Source organism: Bos indicus, chromosome 21 (assembly GCF_029378745.1).
Source record: "Bos indicus isolate NIAB-ARS_2022 breed Sahiwal x Tharparkar chromosome 21, NIAB-ARS_B.indTharparkar_mat_pri_1.0, whole genome shotgun sequence".
In the NCBI taxonomy this organism is placed as follows: domain Eukaryota; kingdom Metazoa; phylum Chordata; class Mammalia; order Artiodactyla; family Bovidae; genus Bos; species Bos indicus.
This window is the reverse complement of record NC_091780.1, coordinates 26,877,236-26,900,320: the sequence shown is the minus strand read 5'-3', so window position 1 is coordinate 26,900,320 and position 23,085 is coordinate 26,877,236. Positions and strand designations below refer to the sequence as shown.

At 44.2% G+C, this 23,085-nt stretch overlaps 1 protein-coding gene across 1 annotated transcript in view; it reads right to left on the bottom strand.

Annotated features, from left to right (window-relative positions):
• Positions 1-2,203: 2,203 nt before the first annotated feature.
• ABHD17C (abhydrolase domain containing 17C, depalmitoylase) overlaps positions 2,204-23,085 on the bottom strand; it is a 54,672-nt gene continuing 33,790 nt past the window's right edge. The window contains exons 2-3 of the mRNA XM_070775250.1: positions 8,221-8,400; positions 2,204-3,671 (exon numbers count right to left, since the gene is read on the bottom strand). Of these exons, the coding sequence (XP_070631351.1) occupies positions 3,452-3,671; positions 8,221-8,400 (400 nt within the window). The 3' untranslated portion in view covers positions 2,204-3,451. The remainder of the gene's footprint in view (positions 3,672-8,220; positions 8,401-23,085) is intronic.

The window sequence follows — 23,085 nt, the reverse complement described above, 5'->3', positions numbered from 1 at the left end:
AAATTTAGAAAATTTAAAAAATAATTTAAAAGTAAATAAAATATTTAAATATACATAAAATGGAATAATTTTTCCATTGTTTTACCACTCAGTATAATGCTTGGCTTTTTAGTTTGTTTTGAGATAATCTCTATCCATACAGTTGCTTTCTAGCCCTAGTTTGATAAGCTTTGTTTGGTTTTTAATTATGAATGGGACACAGAATTCCATCCAATGTTTTGTATGTGTCTATGGAGAAGATCATATGATTTTCCCTTAAATGGGGCAGTTTCCAATTAGTCTTCCCACTGTGGAGGGCACTCCATGGTTTGTTGACAGTTCCCTGAGCTCCACCAAACTGGAAAAGCAATGCTCAGGTTAACCTAAGTTCAGCAAATTCCTTCCAAGACAAAACTAGCTTCATCTTTACTTGGTCTCTGGCCTGCATAATCTTTATTTTATTACCAGTTCCTGCATCTAAGACTTTTCCATTGTATTTAGTAGTGCTAGATTGTTTTTGCTTTTTTCCACTGGGAGAGTTGGTCCTCACTCCATCTCAGAGCAGAAAACAGATCTTTTACGTTTAGCACCAAGTGTGTTTTGAATCTGTAACTGTCATGAATGGGGTCTCTCTTGGGATTCCCACTGTCATCACACATGCCATCCTCAGAGAAAGGCTGTCCACATGACAAACTTCAGGAAAGAGTAGACAAAACCCTCTTCCTCGGTTTTTGGGAAAAAGTCAGGAGTCAGAAGACATGAGCCACTTCAAATGGGTATAAACCACAAACCACCTACATCAAGTTACTAAAACAGTGAACTTCAGGGGCTTTGCCCCCTTAGCTTCTGCAACTGTGGGTTTTACTATAGTTTCCCATTGAAAGTGAAACTGTTTGTCACTCATTCGTGTCCTACTCTTTGCAACCCCATGGACTGTAGCCCACCAGGTTGCTCCGTCCATTGAATTCTCCAGGCAAAATATTGGAGTGGGTTGCTATCTCCTCCTCCATGGGATCTCCCTGACCCAGGGATCGAACTCAGCTCTGCCACCTCGCAGGCAGGTTCTTTACCATCTGAGCCACCAGATGTATCTTATGATAGTTTCCCATGAACACTGCTGAAAGTTGACAGACAGAAGTAAGTTTACTAGTGTCAGTTATAGCAAGACAAGTTCCTGAGCTCTACCGTACAACATTCTGCCTAAAGGTAACAATACTGTATTGTGCAAATTATAAAAATGTCTTCCTCATAAAAGAAGGCTTTATCTCCTTAGAGCTATTTGAGCTTTTATTTTAATTACTGGAACTGCTTCTTTAATGTAAGAATATACTAGATAAAAGCTGATTTTACATTTTTTTTCTTAAAAAAAAAAAGTTTACTAAATAAATAGTTCAGGAGGGGAAGGGCAGGGGACGGTTAGAGAAGATGCAAGCAACAGACAAATGGACTCAGAAATCTGGTCTCTGCAAACCCATTTCAGTATTCTTGCCTGGAGAATCCCATGGACAGAGTAGCCCAGTGGACTATAGTCCACGGGATTGCAAAGTCAGACACAACTGAGCGACTAAGCACGCACACACAGAACACAAACCTAGGTTATGTGCTGTCTCACTCCAAAGGCACGCTGTTGGATGTGTTTCCATTCAAGGTCACCTAGACCTCTGGGACAATACCACCTCTGGAACTTCGCTGACGCATCCTAAGGTGAGTGGGGCCCCTCCCTTCTAAGGCCCCCCTTTTAAGGTACTGATCTAAGGCCAAGGAGTAGCTTGCAAGGTGCTGGGACATATAAGCACGGGAGCACAGCCCTGTGCCCTCCTCCATCATTTCTCTCCCCAGGAAGTGTAATCCTCTCACACTTGCAAACAAACACCTCTCAGTTGTTTTTCTGGTCAGTGATCAAAGGACAGAAAAGACTCAGCTCAGGTGTTCCCAAGAAACAGGCCTGCTCTCAGTCCACGCCAGGTCCCAGTGAGATTGCCTTCATCTCTCTTGTTTCAGAGCCAGAACCCACTGCATTCTCTATTTGGACTCAGTCTGCATGTTACCACTATGTGCTTCTCATCTTGGTTTCTCCGAAATTAATCTACGGTCTTTCACAGAACAAAAGCATACACCTTGAGAAAGGTAGAGACGTGTGTAAGTTGCAAGTGTTTCTTCTTAAATCCAGATGAAATGCTTCCTTTGATGGAGAGAGGAAGGAATAAATTGCAAGAGCCCACACTTTCAGATCCATGCATCCTTTATTCCATGACCAACCACTGTGTTGCAACCAGGCAACACTACACAGACGGGCAGTCACCCGCAACCCAGCTATACAACAATCGGAGGCTTACAGTACATTTAAGGCTTTTAAATTTGGAAAAAAAAAAAAAAAAAGCTTTTTAATAAAACCAAAGAACTCTCAAACCCAAACCCCCAATCAACAGAAGTAGTGTAACAATTTTAAGCATCTTACATTTCTGATGCTGTTGGTGCAACCCCAGTGTCAAAATCCAAATAACTCCTAAACTAAAAAGATTAGTTTCATGAAATTTTAATTACATAAATTTTTCAAAGCATAAACTTGTCTTTTTTTTGTCTTGGAAATGTTATAAAATTTTTAATAGCAAAACATAGGAATAAAAACATATTAACAAAATGTATTCAATCATTTACATTACAAACAAGGAATCTGCAGTTCATTGTTGTGGCCTGACAGGAGAAAATTACTCAATAGGAATCTATGCACAATGTGATTGCAAATATGTACAGTACTTTAAAAAAGCCTACAAGGAGGAAAGTTGGCTAGGTTCTTTGTTAGACCAACCAGACGATCAAAATATTAAAACTCTGTGGACTAGTAGTAATAACTTTACACTTAAAAAAAAAGTTTCATTTTGTTTAAGAATATTCCAGTTATATTTATATGGTTTCAGTTGATGAAGCCATTCACCATAGTTCCAGTAAATTACCCTTTAATTGATTTGTTTGGGGGAAAAGATCGACATGTTAATAAAAATGAACGAAGGAATTTTCATCACAATGGTTTCCAGTTAAACTATCACAGCTTCACAAATGGACTGAACCCATGAATCCAGTGGCTGAAAGAGAGCTGCAGGTCAAATACTGAGAACACCGGTAGAGAGAGGCTGAGTCCTGCATTAATGCATCCTGCGTGATGGGTAAGGTGGAGAAAGGGATGTGAGCAACCTTTTTTACAGCACAAGAAAGTGGCTCCCCCACTCAGCTCTCATTCCCGCCCTGCAAGGCAATGAAGCTGGAAGTCACAACTGTTCGGTTTAACATGACGTGTGAGTCGGTAGAACCTGTGGATACGAAAGACTGAGAAGTCCTCAGCTCTCTGATGAGGATGCCAGAAAAGCTGCGCGCTTCCTTGTGGTGATCACGCCAGGACCGCTGTCCAGTGAAAGCCTGTGTAAAACGGAGGACTCGTGTTCACAGTCAATGAGGTAAGATCAAGTTGTCGTCTTCAGGAATTGGGAAGTTCGTGAGAAATGAACTGTTTTAGTCTCTCTAGGTATTGTGCGTAAAGCTCTATGTCATTATGCCCGGCCCCTTCGACCCAGAGCGGCTCCACGGCCCGGGGACAGCGCTCGTACATGGCCAGGCCGTGGGAGAAGTCGATGACCTCGTCCTCTGTGCCGTGAATGACCAACACGGGAGAGGTGACTTTGGAGATCTTGTCAATGCTTCAAGACAGGAAAGGGGGAGAAAAAAGAAGGATCACAGACTTCACACTCAATGTAACCGAGTCAGCATCCTACGCAAACAAGCCACGTGCCCTGGAGGAATTTCCCCTCACTTTTCTAGTAGTTCATTTTTTTAAAAAAAATTAACTTTGCATTTCACAATAATTCTTGATTTACAGGAAAGGTACAAAGATAACACAGTGCTCCTATCTACTCCTAACCCTCTTTCATAAGGCCAATAAGGCACATGATCGTAGTCCGTTTGTCCAAACCAAAAAACCAGCATTGGTATGTTCCTAAACGCCAGACTTTATTTGAATTTTATGAACTTTTCCACTGAAGTCCTATTTCTGTTCCAGGATCCAACTGAGAATAAATACCTCAATGCCGTTAGCCATTGTGTTTTTGTAAAAGTATTTTATTAAAAACAGAACTTCTAAAAGTCATCTGACTACCCATCCAGTAAATAATATTTCTGATACATTCACATTTCGGGGAAATTTTTTTTAAAAAAATAAACAAGCTAGAACTTAACATACTGGAATGAATGTCTCTTGAAAGCTGGGCACTGAACAAAGCCACTCAAGTTTTCAGGACTCTGTGTGTAAGCCATCTTCAGGACGGATTAGCAAGGTCGTCGGAAGCCTCGTTTCATAAAAACGAAAACCTCATCCTTAAATAAAAACTGTACTATATAGCTTGGAAATTTAATGTATGCCTAGATTGGATCCTGAATGAATTCTGTTTACAAAAGTCAAATCTACCCACCAGGGAAGTCCCAAAATTCAGCTTGTGAGCCCATGAACTGTAGCCCCGCAGGGTCCTCTTGTCCATAGAATTTTCCAGGCAAGAATACTGGAGTGGGTTGCCATTTTCTATTCCAGGGGATCTTCCTGACCCAGCTATTGAACCCATGCCTCTTGCATCTCCTGAACTGGCAGGGAGATTCTCACCACTGCACCACCCGGGAAGCCCAATCTACCCACAGAGGATGAATATTTGAGGATCTCCAAAAGAACATTCTACAGGCTCTGAAAGCATTTCCCAAAGAGGAACTGAGAAGTTAGCAAGGCTTGTTAGGCTGGGTGCGTGGGTGACTTTTCTGCTAGAGGTCACTGTCATTCCCCCTACAAACACATAGAGGGGTGACCTTCTGTCCAGTTTGGCCTCCTGCCAGAGACCCCCTTACTGCTGATTTTCTGTATCTGATCCTAGCTAAAGTTACAGAAGGATTGACTGGTTCTACCCACAGGGGTCATTTTGTTATGTCATGACTAGCATTTACTCAGGGCTTACCTGGTGGCTCAGTGATAAAGAATCCACCTGCCAATGCAAGAGACTCGGGTTCGATCCCTAGGTTGGGAAGATCCCCTGGAGAAGGGCATGGCAACCCATTCCAGTATTCTTACCTGGAAAATCCCATGGACAGAGGAGCCTGGTGGGCTACAGTCCATGAGATCACGAAGAGTCAGAGATGCCTGAGCAACTAAACATCAACAAACATTTATTCAACATGGACCACGACCAAGTGCTTTACACTTCACATATGAAATGTTGTTCATCTTCAGCGAGACACAGTTAAAGAGGAGGGACTGTCTCTGTTAAACCACGGAGGGAACTGAAGCTTGGAGAAGATTATTAAAGAACAGGCATGAGGCTGCGGAGCTAGGACAGAGCTCTAACATCCATCACACATTTCAAAGATCTACAAACAGCTGTCACGGAGCCTCGTTAACAGCTCATGAAGTTGCCAACCACCTCACAATGTCCAGGAAGAATGCAAGACCTCATTGGCCGTGTCATTTGCCAAGGTCAGGGCTACTGTGGCAGGAGTCAATTTGGCAGATTAGGAATCTTGCTTAGAAATCTACTATCCTCTTATATTTAATTTTTAAAGTGACTTCTTCTCAGAATGCAAAAGTCCAATTATATTCCATTAAAAATCTATTTGCTGACAGTTCCATGCTGCATGATTTAGGGGACTCTCTATAGCCTGGAAGGTGTATTTAAGTTAAATGCCACCATCTTGATTCTAAATATAAAGGAGGTAAGGGAGAATAAGGGCTTCCCTGGTGGCTCAGACAGTAAAGAATCTGCCTGTAATGCAGGAGACTCAGGTCTGATCCATGAATCGGGAAGATCCCCTGGAGAAGGGACTGGCAACCCACTCTAGTATTCTTGTCTAGAAAATCCCATGGACAGAGGAGCCTGGTGGGCTACAAATAGTCTATGGGGTTGCAAAGAGTCAGGCACAACTGAGCGACTAACACTTCCACTTTTTTGCAAGAGAGAATAAACCACCAACCAAGTAATTATTAGGATTACTTCTCTCTCTATATATATATAATGTTATAAATAAATGTATCTTTGGCCATGCTGCATGGTATGTGTGACCAAGGATTGAAGCTCGGAGCCTCTAACCACTGGACCACCAGGGAAGTCCCTTATCTCTATTCTTCAGTATTAAAAAAGAAACGGGAAAGTGCCTTCCTTAAAGAGAGGGACACAGAAACAAGTGTGCATTTGGTAGCAACAGACACCCTAAGAAAACATTCCTCAAGTTCAATTAGTCATGACAGTTCATGTGACTATTGATGGTTTGAAGTCTCTCATTTTGATACTTCATGGTACTGAACAGGAAGAATGGCCTTTTCTGCCTATTTCCACTCACCCACCTTAATGAAGCTGCTTAAACCACTTAACTCTCAGACTCAGTTTCCTCACTGTAAAATGAGTCTTTCAAGATAAGGAGCATGAAATGATTAGCCCATGCCTGGCAGATCACTCAAACCGAGTAAGAGTAGTATGCTGGTTTCCTATTAATTAATACACTGCAATTAGTTGCCGTGGCTGTATTTTAAGGTATCTGCTAATTTAAGAGTCAGGGGAAAACCTATGTATTTTGTTGCCAGATTAACCCCTTCGTGGCTTTCCACAAACATACTAAATATCTCCCTTTCAACAAATGGGCCTCTCATTACCCATTCAGCACAAATAAGGCCACATTTGAGATGCACAGGGTCCCTGCTTAGCATTCTCAGCCATGCCACTGGAAATCTGCAGCTTGCTTAACTTTCCCATGAAGCTGAATCTCATACAGGCTGCACAGAGTTCACCCAAGGTGTTAGGAGAAAATTTCTTCTTGGGAAACAAGGCCATCTGTGGAACAGATGGTTATCCAACCGAATAATGCTCCCCCCACCCTCATTCCCAATAATAACAGAATGACAGCAATGAAGGTGTTGATCAAAATCCACAAACTGTACATACTTCTGTTGAGGTTTTCTATAACATGGCCATGGGTGTCCTGCTGTCAGAATTTCGGATGTGCCCTGGGCAAATAATCTTTATTAAATACTTTCCTTAGCTTGTGCTTAGTCGCTCAGTCGTGTCTGACTCTTTGCGACCCCGTGAACTGTAGCCCACCAGGCTCCTCTGTCCATGAGGATTCTCCAGGCAATTATACTGGAGTGGGATGCCATGCCCTCCTCCAGGGAATCTTCCCAACCCAGGGATAGAACCCAGGTCTCCTGCATTGCAGCTGGATTCTTAACCATCTGAGTCACCAGTGAAGCCCCTCCTCAGCTTAGATTAAAAAAAAAAAAAAAGCAGAGGTTTTCAAAGAGAGGTGTTCAAGAAGGCAATGTGCCCACTGCTTTTGCTTGTATAAAACACCTGCCTGTCTTCCTCCTTCTGTTCGGGGACTGGAAAACAGCAGGGGCTAGGCTGGCAGGAGCTCTGCCGCCCCTGGGGTGCTGGCAGGAGGGGGCCTGGCCATGGGCTCTCGTGCAGGGAAGGGGGGCTTCAGGCACAGGTGGGCAGCAGGAGGTGTCTAGAGCTGTATGGAGGACTTACACTGTCCCTGACGCCCATCATCGGCATAGCTTATGTTACTTTTTCTCTTACCTAGCAGTCTGACCAAAAACATAAGAGAAATTTCAAACTTGGGGATGCTTACAGTTTTTATATGAGTATCTGTTGTTATTTGGTTGCTAAGTCATGTCTGACTCTTTTGTGACCCCACGGACTGTAGCCCCACCAGGTTACAGTCCATGGAATTTCCCAGGCAAGGATACTGGAAAGGATTGCTATTTCCTTCTCCAGGGGATCTTCTCAACCCAGGGATGGAAGCCTGAGCTATCAGGGAAGACCTACTTGAGTATCTAGACCTCTGATTTAGTTATTGTGACTCAACAATACATGTGCATCTGAGTGAACAAATGAACACTGTACTAGTTCCTTTAAGACATCTGTGCACTTGTTTTTTTTAATCCTGTACATCCAGCTGAACCAATTAATCCTGGATGTCGGGACAAGCAAGGTCCTTAGCCATCATCTGGCAGGTTGTTTTTTACAAATGAGTCTGGCCCAGAGGACTAAGTCCATGGTCGGTGCATGTGCCACATCCGCCTCCTGTCCCCTGAGGAGCCCAGCACAGGGGTGATGGCCGGCTGCGTTCAGGAGAGGTTTACCCACAATTAACCACGGCTTCTGATCTGAAGTTGAGTCACTGGATGTCTTAGTACTTACTGTACAGCAGTGAGCTTACCTGGGGAAGGCGTCAAAGCAGTACGTTTTCCTGGTGTCGGGAAAAGCCACACGCAATCCAGACATCAGAGGCGAATGGAGAATCACCGCAGCACATTCATACCTGGAGGCCAGGTCTACCGTGGGGACCGTCCCAATGCTCTGACCATACAGGATGATGTTCTCGGGACTTACGCCATACCTGGAGAAGTCAGAGGGCACAGGCCATTAGCTTACATGCGGCAGAGAGCGCGAGGAAGCCAAACACCACAGTGTCACAAACTCACAAAACTCCTACAACTAGGCCTTTCCTGGTGGTCCAGTGGCTAAGACTTCACACTCCCACTGCAGGGGGTCTGGGTTCAAACTAGATCCCACACGCTGCAACTAAGACCTGGTGCAGCAAAAAAAAACAAACCAGAAAACAGTTTCTGTGTGGCCCCAGGCCTTCGAACTTGACACCATCTAACACAACTGTGCTTGCAGAAGAAGAGGGTCCCAGGATTCAAGTCTTGTCTGGTGTTCCTGCCTGGGATTCATTTCAGTTGGAAGAACGAGAGATTAAAAAAAGGGTCAGTGGGACTTCCCTAGTCGTCCAGTGGTTAAGAACCTGCCTTCTAATGCAGGGGATGCAGGTTCAATTCCTAGTCAGGGAGCTAAGATCCCACATGCCAAGGAGCAACTAAGCTCCGTGCCACAAAGACTAAGCTGGGCGCTGCAAGGAAGAGCCCACATGCTGCATCCAGGACCTGATGCAGCCAAATAAATATGTCTTTTTATAAGACAGGTCAGCAAAAAGAGTTTTGATGGATGGTTTTGAGGAAGGAACTCGTGGCTCCAGTATTTCTTGCCTTAAATCCACAAATTTAAAACAGAAATCCCTTCAATGAGGATGAAATCTTGAGAGGTATCAGGAAGGGACTCTGTTATCATTCATCAGCAGACCATCCCCCAGAGAGATGCTATGGACTGAAGGGAAGTTATTCTGGGGAGGACCTCCCGCCACTGGAACCACCGCTGAGTTCCTTCTCTGATGGACAGGGAGGTCCATTTCAGTAGGATTTAACTGAGAGTTCAAAGTCCCTTGGAGGGGGAAGTATACTTAAGATTAGGGGTCTTCTTCTCCCTCCACAATTTTCATTAAAGTAGCTCTGACACCCCAAAGCATGAGGGCCACTGGATGCTGCATGAGTAGATTGCAGGGTGTCACAAGGCACTGGGAGAGAAGACTAGCTGCAACCCCCACATCTGAAGTGTAGGCTCTTTCCACAATGGCCAGCTCTGTGGCAGGATATTTCACTATTGATTATAAACAACTAAATAATAAACAACAATAAGAGGAAGAAAAAAATAAAAACTGAAGGTAGTTATTGAAGGGGAGAGGAGTAAGAGATGGTTAATATTAAAAGTTAAAAGAAAAAGAGGAATTCCCTGGCAGTCCAGACTCTGAGCTTTCACTGTAGAGGGCATGAGTTCAATCCCTGGTCAGGAACTAGATCCCATATGCCACGTGGTGTGGCTAAAAGTAAAAAAAACAAAGTAAAAGACTTCCAGATTAAAATGGCATCAGCCAAATGATGCCATTACCTTACGTTCTTTGATCGGATCTGCGGAATGATGAGAACCATACGGGATAACCTATCAATAGCAGTGAGTGTTACTATTAGAGTCAAACTTATTTTCTCAGTAACTTGACACTGTTTTACATCCTGTTTCACGGACCTTGGGGGCTACACTGAATGACTAAAGGAGCACTGGGCACAGACTCAAAGGGCAGAGGTGGGTGTGTAGTTATTCAAAAAGCCTTTTCTTGAGTGTCCTGACTCTGTCCATTCTCCAAGATCATGACCTCCTTGAAATGTCTTTATAGAGCAGCCTGAACTTTTCACTGAAGGATGCTCAGCTTTCAGGATTTCTACTCATGGGCATCAGGACACACCTGGCACCAATCTCAACAAATCCTACTTCTGACAAACAGACACTCATAGCCTTAACAACACACTTTACAACTCAGCGTTTTCACTGGAAAACTTCACTATGCGAAACACTAGCTATTAAGAGTGGAAAATATGACAACTGTTATTACATTAAATAAAGAACTTTGGGATTTCCCTGGTGGTCCAGTGGCTAAGACTCCGTGCTGTCTATGCAGGGGGCCTGGGTTTGATCCCTGGTCAGGGAACTAGATCTCACATGCTGCAACTAAGAGTTCATATGCCACAACTTAAGATCCCCTGTGCCGCAACTAAGACCTGTGCAGCCAAAGAGAGAGAGAACTTCTGGTCCTCAGAAGGCATCATTAAGAAAGTAAAAGGCAAGTGGTAAAAATTATTTGCACACACAGAACCAGCAAAGGGTTCACAACTAAAGCAAAGAACACATCAGTGGGGGAAAAAATGATCAAGTACAGAAAAACAGCACTCTACAAAATTATTATTTCATAACAGAAGACATCTAAATGGCAGAGAGGGGAGGAAGGAAGGCAGGGAGGGTAACTCAACTTCATTAGTAAAAATGAAATGAGATTTCACAAATGAAAACCACAGCGTGATACTAACAAAAATTTAAATGCTGACAATACTAAGTGTTGACAAAAATGGGACCACAGGAACTTTCATTCTTTCCTGACGGGGACATAAGAGGACAGATAGAAGCACTTTGCAAAAAAGTAAAAGTGAAGATATAATAATGACACATTCCAATGGACCTAGCAATTCCTCCCCCAGATATATTCACCATGGATTAGAAATATCTTCTGGACTATTCATGGGTGGTTGGAGACAGCCCCAAGTGGTGTCACAGAGCATCACAGGACAATGAATGGTGATGAATGGTAAAGACATCCTGTTCAGAATGGATGAGATACAATCAGAATGAGCAGATACACAGAACACTCCATGTGCAAAAAACTTAAACCAACTCAAATTAAACTTCACTGCTTGGACTCTTTTGTTGACTGTGAGGGCTACTCCATTTCTTCTAAGGGATTCTTGCCCACAGTAGTAGATATAATGGTCATCTGAATTAAATTCTCCCATCCCTGTCCATTTTAGTTCACTGATTCCTACACTGTCGATACACACTCTTGCCATCTCCTGTTTGACTATGTCCAATTTCCTTGATTCATGGTTCCTATGCAATACTGACAGCACTGGGCTTTACTTTCACCACCAGACACATCCACAACTGAGCATCGGTTCCACTTTGGCCCAGCTGCTTAATTCTTTCTGGAGCTATTAGTAGTTGTCCTCTGTTTTTCCCCAGTAGCATGTTGGACACCTTCGGACCTGGGGGGCTCATTTTCCAGTGTCATATCTTTTTGCCTTTTCATACTGTCACGGTGTTCCCATGGCAAGAATACTGGAGTGGACTGCTATTCCCTCCTCGAGTGGACCACATTTTGTCAGAACCCTCCACTGTGACTAGTCCATCCTGGGTGGCCCTGAGTGGCCTGGCTCACAATTTCATTGAGTTACAAAAGCCCCTTTGCCACAGCAAGGCTGTGATCCATGAAGGGGAGCTTGAGTGAAAGTTGCTCGGTTGTGTCTGACTCTTTGCTGCCCCATAGACTGTAGCCCACCAGGTTCCTCTGTCCATGGGATTCTCCAGGCAAGAATACCGGAGTGGGCTGCCATGTCCTCCTCCAGGGCATCTTCCTGACCTGCACTGCAGGCAGATTCTTGACCACCTGAGTCATCAGGGAAAGAAAGGCAAAGAAGTGAAGCCCTAAAAAACCAGGGTAGTGGTTAAGGACAGGAGGAGGGGTAATAGGTTATGGCTGGGAAGAAGCATGTTGTTTTGGGGAGACTTATGGATCGCTGGATATAGTCTGTATCTTTTTTTTTTTTTTTGGCTGAGCTGCACATCATGTGGAATCCTAGTTTCTCGACCAAGGATCTAACTGGGGCCCCCTGCATTGGGAGCATGAAGTCTTAACCACTGGACTGCCAAAGAATAGTCTATGTCTAATAGCAGTCATAGACTGCCTAAGAGTCCATGTCTTGTCACAACTGTTCCTTTTACAGTTCATTAAGCAGAACATTTACAATCTTATGAACATTACTGGCTACCATTCTATCTATTATATTTCACAACAGTATTTTTTAAAAGCTCACCAGATATTTCAGTTATGGAGACAGCCCTCCTGGAAACTGTTATGAATCATGATAGTTTTTGTGCTAAACACAAACCTTCTAAGGAAACATGAGCCCATTAGAAATTACATCTCATCAAGAGCTAATGTGGGGAAAACTCATGTTCAAATGTTCCACAAAAAGCAGCCAACAAAAAACAGGGTCACAGTTCCATTCCTTCAAACAAAATCTATACGGAAAAGGGAAGTGAAAGTAATCTATTAAAATGATAATAATGGTTATTTTCGGGTAGTGAGAACCAGGTAATGTTTCTTCTTTCAAATATTCATTTCTAATTTCCTATAATTATTAGGTAGTGATTTGTTAAAATGAATAAATTAAGGAAGCGCAATGGCTGGACCGTTTTGCATGGAGTCAGCAAGCGTTCTTTACAGCGTCTGTATTTGAAAAGCCTTGAAAACTAAAGTGCTAGTGAAATGTTCAGATCTGTTAGTATTACATTACGGACTTTCCCCTGTTTATTATACTGTCTGACAACACATGAGAAGCCTCGGAGGTACAGATGGGGCTCGGGGGCGGCTAATTCTCTGAAGGTATGGAAGGTTTTCAGGAAAACTCTAAGAGGTTTCTGGTCAAACATCCACCTCTTACAGACGAGGAGGCTGAAGTGGGTCCCTTTTATGGCACCACTAAGATGTTGTTTTTGATGGAAAAAAAAAAAAAGGTAGACGATTGATGATCTCTATCCCTCTATACCAATGGTTCCAAAATAAGAAGTATCTGAATGTTTTGGGAATCTTAAAGAATATAAATTCCTTTAGAAATTTTCCATACTTAAAAACTCCAGTGGGTTTGCTGATTCCACAAACTAACCATTGTTTGGTACTTAGTAAAAACTGTCAAACCAGATCCTAAAGTGCTTTTAGCTCTCAAATTCAATTAAAAGATGAGGGATAAAAAGAGAGATGGTAAATGGACTCTATTACTAACTCTGGGTGAAATTCAGGGCATTTGAAGATCATAGCTCTTAGGATTAAGTTAAAAAAAATATATATATATATATAAAAATTTTTCCCCCCAAAACATCAACAATTCCCAAGTCCAAAACCTTTATCCTAAAGTAAAACAGATGTTAAGCTCTTCCAGCCTGGACAGGACAGTTTTGTGGCATGACACAGACAGGCAGGATTTTTTGCTTTTTTTACTTAGAATTTGCTATTTTGGGGTATCATGATAGCAAAACATCAAAAGTGATTTCTTACAACAGTCCAAAAACAATGTGTTTTTTTCTTCCATGTGTCCAACCCCCAAAGGCAGGCTTTTACAAGTAAACTTCCGCGTTTCTCAGCTATAAACACACCAGACCCGGAGACACAGAAGCCATTCCCCCTTCTTATGCCCAATGGCTCTCTTCTTCTGCTGTTTCCCCCTTACCCCTTCGTGTGTCTGGAAGAGGTGTTGCTTTTCCATCCCAGGGCTAACCTTCCACCCGAGCGCTGGATCCTCATCCTCCCCTAAATTTGAAAATTTCATCCCCACCCATGCAGAACCAATCTTAATCCCAGAACCACACACATCTCCAAGTCTCTGGATCTAAGAAAGGGCCCATCTTCACGGATGCTTCTCTAGTGACAGCCCCATCTCTCATCTCTCCTTCCCCACCACATCCTCATCCCCAATGAAGCCCCTGAAATCCACCCCCTGCCACCACAACGTCCAGTGAGCGGCTATCAGAAGTTCCTGATGCAACTCCTTCTCCCCAACTCCTCATCCAATTTCTCCTTCTTCTTTTCCTTCTCCCTCCTTTTTTCTTTTTGCCACAACCAGCAGCATGCAGGATCTTCCCTGACCAGGGATTGAACCTGTGCCCTCTGCAATGGAAGCACAGAATCTTAACTGCTGGACCACCATGGGAGCCCATGATGCCTTTCTTCTGTATTCACTCTTGGTTCCTCCCCCAGCCCCACCACCCACAGGCTTGGCCCCTTCCTGGCTCCCCTCCTCCTGCCGTAGCCTTCCTACTACTCTTACATCTTCACGCCAAAGGATTTTTACTGAATCCATGCCTCAACTGTTAACTCTCTGCTGGCAATGCTTCCAACACAGCAGTCAAAGTCAGGATGAAGACAAAGATAAATTACGGAAAGGAGTGGACCGTCACATAAGAAATCCAGCTAAAGATCTCAGCTTATTCTGGCAGTGACTGATTAGCTTGGTGATTATGCAAACAGGGGACTAGTTTCTACACCTGGAAGATGTCACTTATTGTTTTAAAAATAACACATTAAAAATAATAGTTGCTGAATGCTTCTTTACGGACTAAGCACAGAACCTCTGTGGGTACAGAAAGATGAACATAAAACACTGGGTGGGTGCAAGCAACTTATAGTCTAGCTGGGGAAGCAAGGAATGTATGTAAAAGCTTGGGGTGGGGGACAAGCTAAAGCCAGATCTAAATCTAGGATGAGTGATTAGGACACAGGATGTCACAGCAGATGAGGCAAGAAATTCAAGGTCAGGCAGGGTCAAAGCCACGTGAACAAAGCACTTCATTTGCTTGTAGCCAACTACAGCTCCATTTGCATGTCACACAGACACACGTTCTTATCAGACTCTCCCTGGACCTCCCCACGAAATCTTCAGTCCTGACTTAAATATGCAAGCAGGTACTGTCTGCACATGGATCTCTAGGGAAAAGCCACTCTTAGCTGGTGAGAGTCCATGCATTCATTTTACAGCAGAGTCTACAGTCAGAATGTCATCATCTCCTGCAAGTGCATCCAGGCCTGCCACCGCTGGTCCTGGGGACCCGCAGCGGGTTCTGACACTCAGGTCTGACCCTTGGCACGTTGAGAGACTGAATAGCCAAGACCTGTATTTACACTGTAGCTATAACTGAGCCTGGAAGTCCTGATGCTGATGATCAGAGCCCCAGGCCTGCCAGAGGACCATTCAGAGGCCCTAGTTTCATAGCATCCTCAGCATGAGCATCGCATAAACACCAGCCTCTGAACCTGAGTCTCCTCTTGGTTACAGTCTCCACTGCCCCTTAACCCTTCTTTGACTGGATCCCTCAAATTTCACCCAGGCCAAAATTCTGATTCCATTAAGTCCCATGCTCAAGCACAGTCCATCAGATCTTCAACCCCAAAGTCCTAGACAGTGTTATAACCCCCAGAATCCTAGACATCCTGGCCATCCTGCTTTTTTAAAAAAATTAATTTTTATTGGACTATAGCTGCTTTACTATGCTGTGTTAGTTTCTGCCGTACAGCAAAGTGAGTCAGCTACACACATACATATATCCCTTCTTCCTTGGATTTCCCTCTCATTTAGGTCACCACAGAGCACTGAGTTTAAAAGGGAGGAAGAAACTGCCCGCAGAGGGAAAGACTTGAGTTAGAGACGAACTCCAGTAGCCGCTCGCCTGTAAATTCGTAGAAATACTTGCATGACACAGAGTGAATGGGGCCAAAGTCAGGATGGGTTCTGAGAAAACATACTAGAAAACTCAAAATGCAGTATAGGGACTTCCCTGGAGATATAGCAATGAAGACTCTGCTTAACAATGCAGGAGCCACAGGTTCGATCTCTGGTCAGGGAATTAAGATTTACTTAAAATACAACACAAGGAATAAGGAATGATTACTTTCCACAGCAGGGAACGCCATATGTATGGTAACTCCTTGGAAACCTACAAATTTTGCTCTCTACTTCTTTCAAACGTCTAGCATCTTCTTGCAGTCACCAGCTATGCTGAGCTCAGATCAACAACACAAATGTTAAGTTCTGGTTCCTACTCAGGAGCAGGAGTTGAGGCAGGAGGTGCTCATGGAGGAGGCTTGAGAGTACAGTACCAGGGGAACCCACGTCCAGTGGGGATGTTCCCTTCAATGATAAGGGAAAATGTTTGTTTTCATTTTAACATAAAGCTTGCCTTTCTGTCTATAAACATGGCCAAGCTGAGCCTCTCTAAGACACACTGCATCCTGTTTAAGTTAACGGACCTTGGTTTTGCCCTGCATGAAGAGCATTTCCATTTATCTTCAGATGAAGCATGTTTGGCACAGTTCCACCAACTTTGAAGTCAACATTTTAACTATTTCAGAGCTAGGACTCCTACTGGAAATACGTTTAGACATAGGACAAAGATAAATACAAAAGGTAACGTGAAAGTTAATTGAAGGATGAGGTCTGAGGATACTGAAAAGCCCTAATACACTTCAGAGCGAAGCCTCAGAGTAAAAGGTCTGGCTGGGAGGGAAGTAGGTGGGTAAACACAGGCCTTGAGAAAACATAGATGACCTGGGAACACTCACCTTCAGCCACAGAAACAGGAAATCCATCTTTTACTTTCTGTAGCCAGAGCTTAACGAATGTGTGACTTCTGCTATATTTTAAATTGCTAACCAACAAGGACCTACTGTACAGCACAGGGAACTCTGCTCAGTGTTATGTGGCAGCCTGGATGGGAGGGGAGCCTGGGGGAGAGTGGATACATGTACGTGTATGGCTGAGTCCCTTTGCTGTTCACCTGAAACTATCACAACATTGTTAATCAGCTATATGCTGCTGCTGCTGCTGCTAAGTCACTTCAGTCATGTCCGACTCTGTGCAACCCCAGAGACGGCAGCCCACCAGGCTCCCCTGTCCCTGGGATTCTCCAGGCAAGAACACTGGAGTGGGTTGCCATTTCCTTCTCCAATGCATGAAAAGTGAAAAGTGGAAGTGAAGTCGCTCAGTCGTGTCTGACTCTTAGTGACCCCATGGACTGCAGCCCACCAGGCTCCTCCGTCCATGAGATTTTCCAGGCAAAAGTACTGGAGTGGGGTGCCATCACCTTCTCCGAATCAGCTATATACTCCAATACAAACTAAAAAGTTAAAAAAATAAACCACAAATGTGTGATTTATACTTTAATTATGAGGAAGATAAAAAAGCATTCATCCCCTGAAACATGATTATTTTTCCTTTTTTAAAATGCACCTTTGTAGGTTTAGGCTTTCTAAATGTTACACTAATGCTTCACAGACAGATTTCTACTGGTCCTTTAACCCCAGTGGCAAAAGCAAAGGAAACACAGTTTCAAGTAAGTACCTGCTGCGTGGGCGCTGTTTGAGACAATTAAAAATTTTAATGGTAAGCGATGTCAGTGGATTGTTTCCTTTTTTCTGACCAAGGAAATGTGGCTAAAAGGGGCATTGAAAAGCAAGATGATGATAACTGTGAAAGTTTCAAAACTCTGAGCCAGTGCTCATGGTATCCTTCTCAACACTGGTTACAAAATAAAGTGTGCCAAAATGCAACATTTAAACTAGCCTCCTTCACCGGAAGCATCAGTGAAGGTGATGAGGATAAATATGAGCTCCTGGGTTATTAGTCTCTGGGGAACTGCAGAAGGAAATGAGGTTCAAACCAAGAAATAACACTAAAACCAAGCTAAGTTTAGGCAACATGACTATCACGGTCAGTACGTTCATCAGAGCACAACGAATGGAATGGTTCAGTTGGGGCCAGGAACTAGGGAAGCACAGAAGCAGAAGCTTGAAGCCAGTCACTCAGGAGGGGAAATCTGAAAACAAAAGGGAAGAAAGGCAAGAGCTGGAGGGGAAGATGAGCATCCTAAGAACACAGAGGGCAGCCTGTCCTGGTGAGGGTGAGGGTTTCACCTCGGAAAGCACAGGGCCATCCAAAGGAGGTGTCACCCACTCTGAAAGCATCTGGGGAATGTGCACACAGTCCCCAGAGGATGGAGACGTGACAAGCTGTGCCACCGGAAGGAAAAGAATGGCTGGGCGAGACATGTTTTGAGTGGCTCACATCACGCGTCTGTGCAGCAAGCAGTGGTGGGGAAGGGACAGACATGAAGATAATTCTGTAGTTAAGGGACAGAAAATGAGCACACACAGAGATGTTGAGAAGGAGATCATGGGGGGTTGGAATTTCAGTTTTTAGAAAATACGTTGAGGACTTCCCTGGTGGGCCAGTGGCCAAGACTCCCAACGCAGGGGACCAGGTTTGATCCCTGGTTGGGGAACTAGATCCCTGCAACTAAAAGATCCTGCATGCCTCAACTAAGACCTGGTACAGCCAAATAAATAAGTAAATTATTAAAAAAAATAATATGTGCAGCTTGGGAAGACAGTGGGTTCCAGGTAACTGTGGGGCATCCCAGGAAGGCACATGTGAGTCACACTCTCAGGGCTCCTTGTAAGGAAAATCCTTATGAATCATACTGAGGTCAGTGTCAGATAGGCGAGCCTCTAGGTGCTCCTCACGCTGCCTCCTGCCAGGGTGTGGGAAGCCCAGCAGCTGGAAGGACGAGGGCTGGGGTGTCCGTCCAGGCCAGCAGCTGCAGGAGCACAGACAGCCACAAGCAGAGGTTCTGGAAGAGACAACATGGCCCAGGTCCCATGGAGACAGATGGACCAGACGCATCACAGCTTATATCTGTAAACGAAAAGGGAATGTGTCCTTTCCTTCAATGGACCGTGATGACAATGACACAACACACAGAATGAGGGCATTCCAGCAGATCCTAACTCACCAGGAGGCAGTGGTGTGGCGATGCACGCCTGGTCAATAGAGCCTTTCTTACAGGTACTCAGGTATTTCAGAACATAACAAGGGGGCTTCCCTGGTGGCTTAGTGGTCAAGAATCCGCCTGCCAATGCAGAAGACATGGGTTCAATCCCTGGTCTGGGAAGACCCCACACGCGGTGGGGCAACTGAGCCTGTGCACCACAACTACTGAGCCCAGGCACCCTAGAGCCCGTGCTCTGCAACAAGAGAAGCCACTGCAATGAGAAGCCCACTCACTGCAACTAGAGAAAAGCCTGAGTGACAACGAAGACCCAGCACAGCCAAAAAAAAAAGACAAGCATTATCCAATTTTTGTAAACTAGTATCTACCCTCAAGGATGGGATTTCATTCTATCCTAGGTGTTAGAAATTTCCTTCCAAATCACAGCACAGGGATTGGCTATCTGTGCCAGGTCTAAAACCACCTTCCAAACAATTCTTTTTCTATCTTTTGGCCAAGCCAGAAGATAAATTTTGGAAGTGCAGAGTCTTAACCACTGGACCACCATGGAAGTCCCAAAACAACATGATTCTTTGTGACATTAGAGACTGTTCTCTCCCCTACAATACTCTTTCTCTGTGTCAAAGCAAAAATAAACAAGACTTGGCATGACTTAATTTTTTTACAAAAATTACTTTTCAGAGGAAAAGTTAACAGTCCCAAAGAATACGAAAATCACCTCACTTTAGCTCTGTTACAATTAAAACAGAGTAATTTGCTTGAACTTGTTTGAGTATAATTGTGCATGAAATTGTTCTAATGATAATTGGGGCTCTTTTGGCATTCTGTAATTATCTAACACGTTGGAAAAGCCAGAAGAAATGCTGTCTTTCCTCCCCACTGGCCTCCCCACCACCAACAGCTGCATAAATACCTGTGAAATGGTTAGAATGCCACCTACCCTACAGTACAGTTTTTGAGAGGATTACCTGAGCTGGCTTATGTAAGTCACAAGCATCTGATAAAAAAGGCATTTAATGTATGTCGCTCCCATTCACACCAAATACAGATTGAAAACAGACACGTGACCAAAGAAAAGCCTTAAAGCAGAGGTCCCCAAACTCTGGGATCTCATGCCTGATGATCTGAGGTGGAGCTGATGTAATTATAATAGGAATAAATGTGAATGTAAAGCCCTTAAATCATCCTGAAGCCATCCCCCATCCCTGGTCCATGGAAAAAGTGTCTTCTAAAAAACCAGTTCCTGGTGCCAAAAAGGTAGGGGACCTCTGGCTTAAAGGTATTTCATACCGAAGAAACACAGCTAAAATTAAAAGACAGAGCTCATGAAATCTCCGGGACAGGGTAATACATTTTTAAAAAAAATCTTATTTAATTATCCCTTTGAGGGCCGAAGTCACTTCTTAGAACTAGAAACCCAAGAATCAATTTCTAATTATTTTATCTCACTGTAAGGTGAGTTCTCCCAACAGCCATAGCACACAAGACATGGTCAGGGTCTGCCCTGCCTCACAGGGACTCACAAATGGAGTTCAACAAAAGCCCTTTAACTCCTACATGACAACTGCTGAGATGTCCAGTAGACATTCATGGATGGTCACCCACAGCCGACAGAGAGCTTTTCTGATCTGCTGTATCTTCAGAGCATCTCTCTCCTGACCCTGGAGCTGCGGGTATGAACACAAGCCCAAGGTGGACCTCCTTGGCCAGAGTGACTGCTTCTGGTAGAAGCAGAGTTGGAACCAAGACCAGTCAACAGGAGTTCTTCCAGGATGCTTGTGCCCTCTTCTGCCGAACATCGCCTTTGTCACTGCTCAGAAAAAACCTCCTCAAAATTACTACAAGACTTCCCTGGAGGTCCAGTAGTTAAGACTCTGCAAGGGGTGAAGGTTCGATTCCTGGTTGGGGAACTAAGATTCCACATGCCCTGCAGTAGAGCAAAAAAAAAAAAATTGTTACCAATAAGAAAGCAAAGTTGAGAGAAGTGAGCTGAGTCTTGAAGCTACCGTTTGAGGTCCCAAACCTGGTCAAGCACCCAATCACAGGGCTCCTGGAGTGTTGACCTGGGTGGAGCTTACACTATTCTCTCGTGAATATGAGCTAACATTAGCCTTTTGTGAGCAGCTCAGAGTATGTAGTCACAACTGTGTGATGGTCTGGGGTGTGGACAGAGGGTGGAGATTTGCACAGTGGGTTAGAGAAAAGAGTAGGCTTTGAATCAGACAACTCAAGGACTGGAACCCAGCTCTGCCATGATCAGTGATCTGATCTTTGTTTAATTTAAAAACTTTGTATTTATTTTTTTGGGGGGCTACAGGGCAGCATGAAGGATTTTAGTTCCCTGACCAGGAATCGAACCCTCTGCCCTGCAGTGGAAGCAGAGTCCCACCACTGGACACCAGGGAAGTCCCAGTGACCAGCAGTCCTGTTTCCTGGGCTCTAAAGGGGTGTAACCTTGCCTTGGATCTACAGGGAGAATTAAATGAGGTGATGAGTGAAACCCCATGGACTCCCTTTTTGTCCCCCGTCTAGGCTGCTTTCATGTGTCCGCAGTCAGACGTGGCACGAGTGGACGTTGAATGTGACCCCAGGACACAAGATGACACATGATCTGAAACCAGAGTGGTGGTTCTCTCCCTCCCATCAGCTTGGGCTTGGTACTGTTTGCTCCCTTAATGTTCTGTGTACACTCACAGTGGAAGTCTGTTAAATAAACATCCTCCCTGGGACAAACCTGGTGATGTCCCGAGTCCCTCCTTGATGACATCGCAGTTCCTTTCTCTTCGGTCTCATTCCTTCTTTGTGCCTGTCTTTTTTCCCTTGTATTCTCTACTCTTCATTTGACTTCCAGAACATTCCATTCCCTGCCCCCCTTCCTCCTTCTTAAAAGCATAGTAAGTTCACAACATCAATTATGGAAATAACTAGAACTACAGGACAGGTTGAGACTTCCCTGGTGGCTCAGATGGTAAAACGTCTGCCTACAATGCAGGAGACATAGGTTCGATCCCTGGGTCAGGAAGATACTCTGGAGAAGGAAATCGCAACCCACTCCAGTACTCTTGCCTAGAAAATCCCATGGACAGAGGAGCCTGGCGGGCTACAGTCCAAGGGGCTGCAAAGAGTCGAACGCGACTGAGCGACTTCTCTTTCCTCACAGGACAGGTGAATGGAAAGACCCTTCCTCAGAGACCACACAGATGGGTCACTCTAAGACAAGGAAACGAAAGCTTTGAGAAAGGTTAAAACTTCACTCTGAATTGTAAGTACCAAGATAACTGCTATAAGTATATTATAGCTCCAGAATATGGACAAACTGGGGAAGAACTGTCAGTCGCACAAATCACAGCCAAACCAGCACAAGCATATTGGAGGGGGCGCAGCATAGGTTCAGCATCAGGCAGAATTATCAGTCCTGCTCTAGGCTTTAGTTGTCTGGCGAGTTCAATGGGCTCCTACCTATCCAGGCTAGGGTGGTGTGTAACTGCTCAGTCATGTCTTTTATCATCCCCTTGCAACACAAATGTAAAATGATTTGGAATCAGTATGTCCAGACGCCCAACCTAAGCATTTCTGAAATAAATCATGCTTTAAAATGTGCACATTCTGCTTTAGGGCACAGAGTTTTCATCTGGGAAAATGGAAAGTTCTGGACACAGATGGTGGTAATGGTTTCCAAACAATGTGAACAGACTCGATGCCCCAGAACTGTCTACTTAAAACTGGTCCAAAGATTCCATTTCATGTTATGCACATCTGGTCACAAAAAGAAGGGGGACAAGTGAACAATCCTCTTAAATCTGACTTCTACTAATTATTTTCTTATTAGAGCATACCAGGGAGAAAGGCTAGCTCTCCTGAAGTCCAAATGAGATTTTAGGGAATTCTCTGGTGGTCTGGTGGCTAGGACTAGGTGCTTTTACTGCCAGGGCCCCTGTTCCATCCCTGATTGGGGACCTAAGATCCTGAAAGCCAAGAGGTACAGCCAAAAAAAGAGAGAGATTTTACTACAAAAATAAAATAGTAAATATCGTTCACTTTTTTTTTAAAGGAAGAAGATTCTAAAGATATGCATGTCACTAATCCTGTGTTCTTTTACAAATCTGGTAGGACATTCTACTCATGAGCCATCTCCAAGGGCAGCTTCAGGGAGGCTCAGTGGCACTAACGAAGGTGGGATGGGGGTGCCAGCTCTGTTTTACTTAATCACAAAGACCTTCTTATCCTTTCCACTATCTCTCCACCTTGC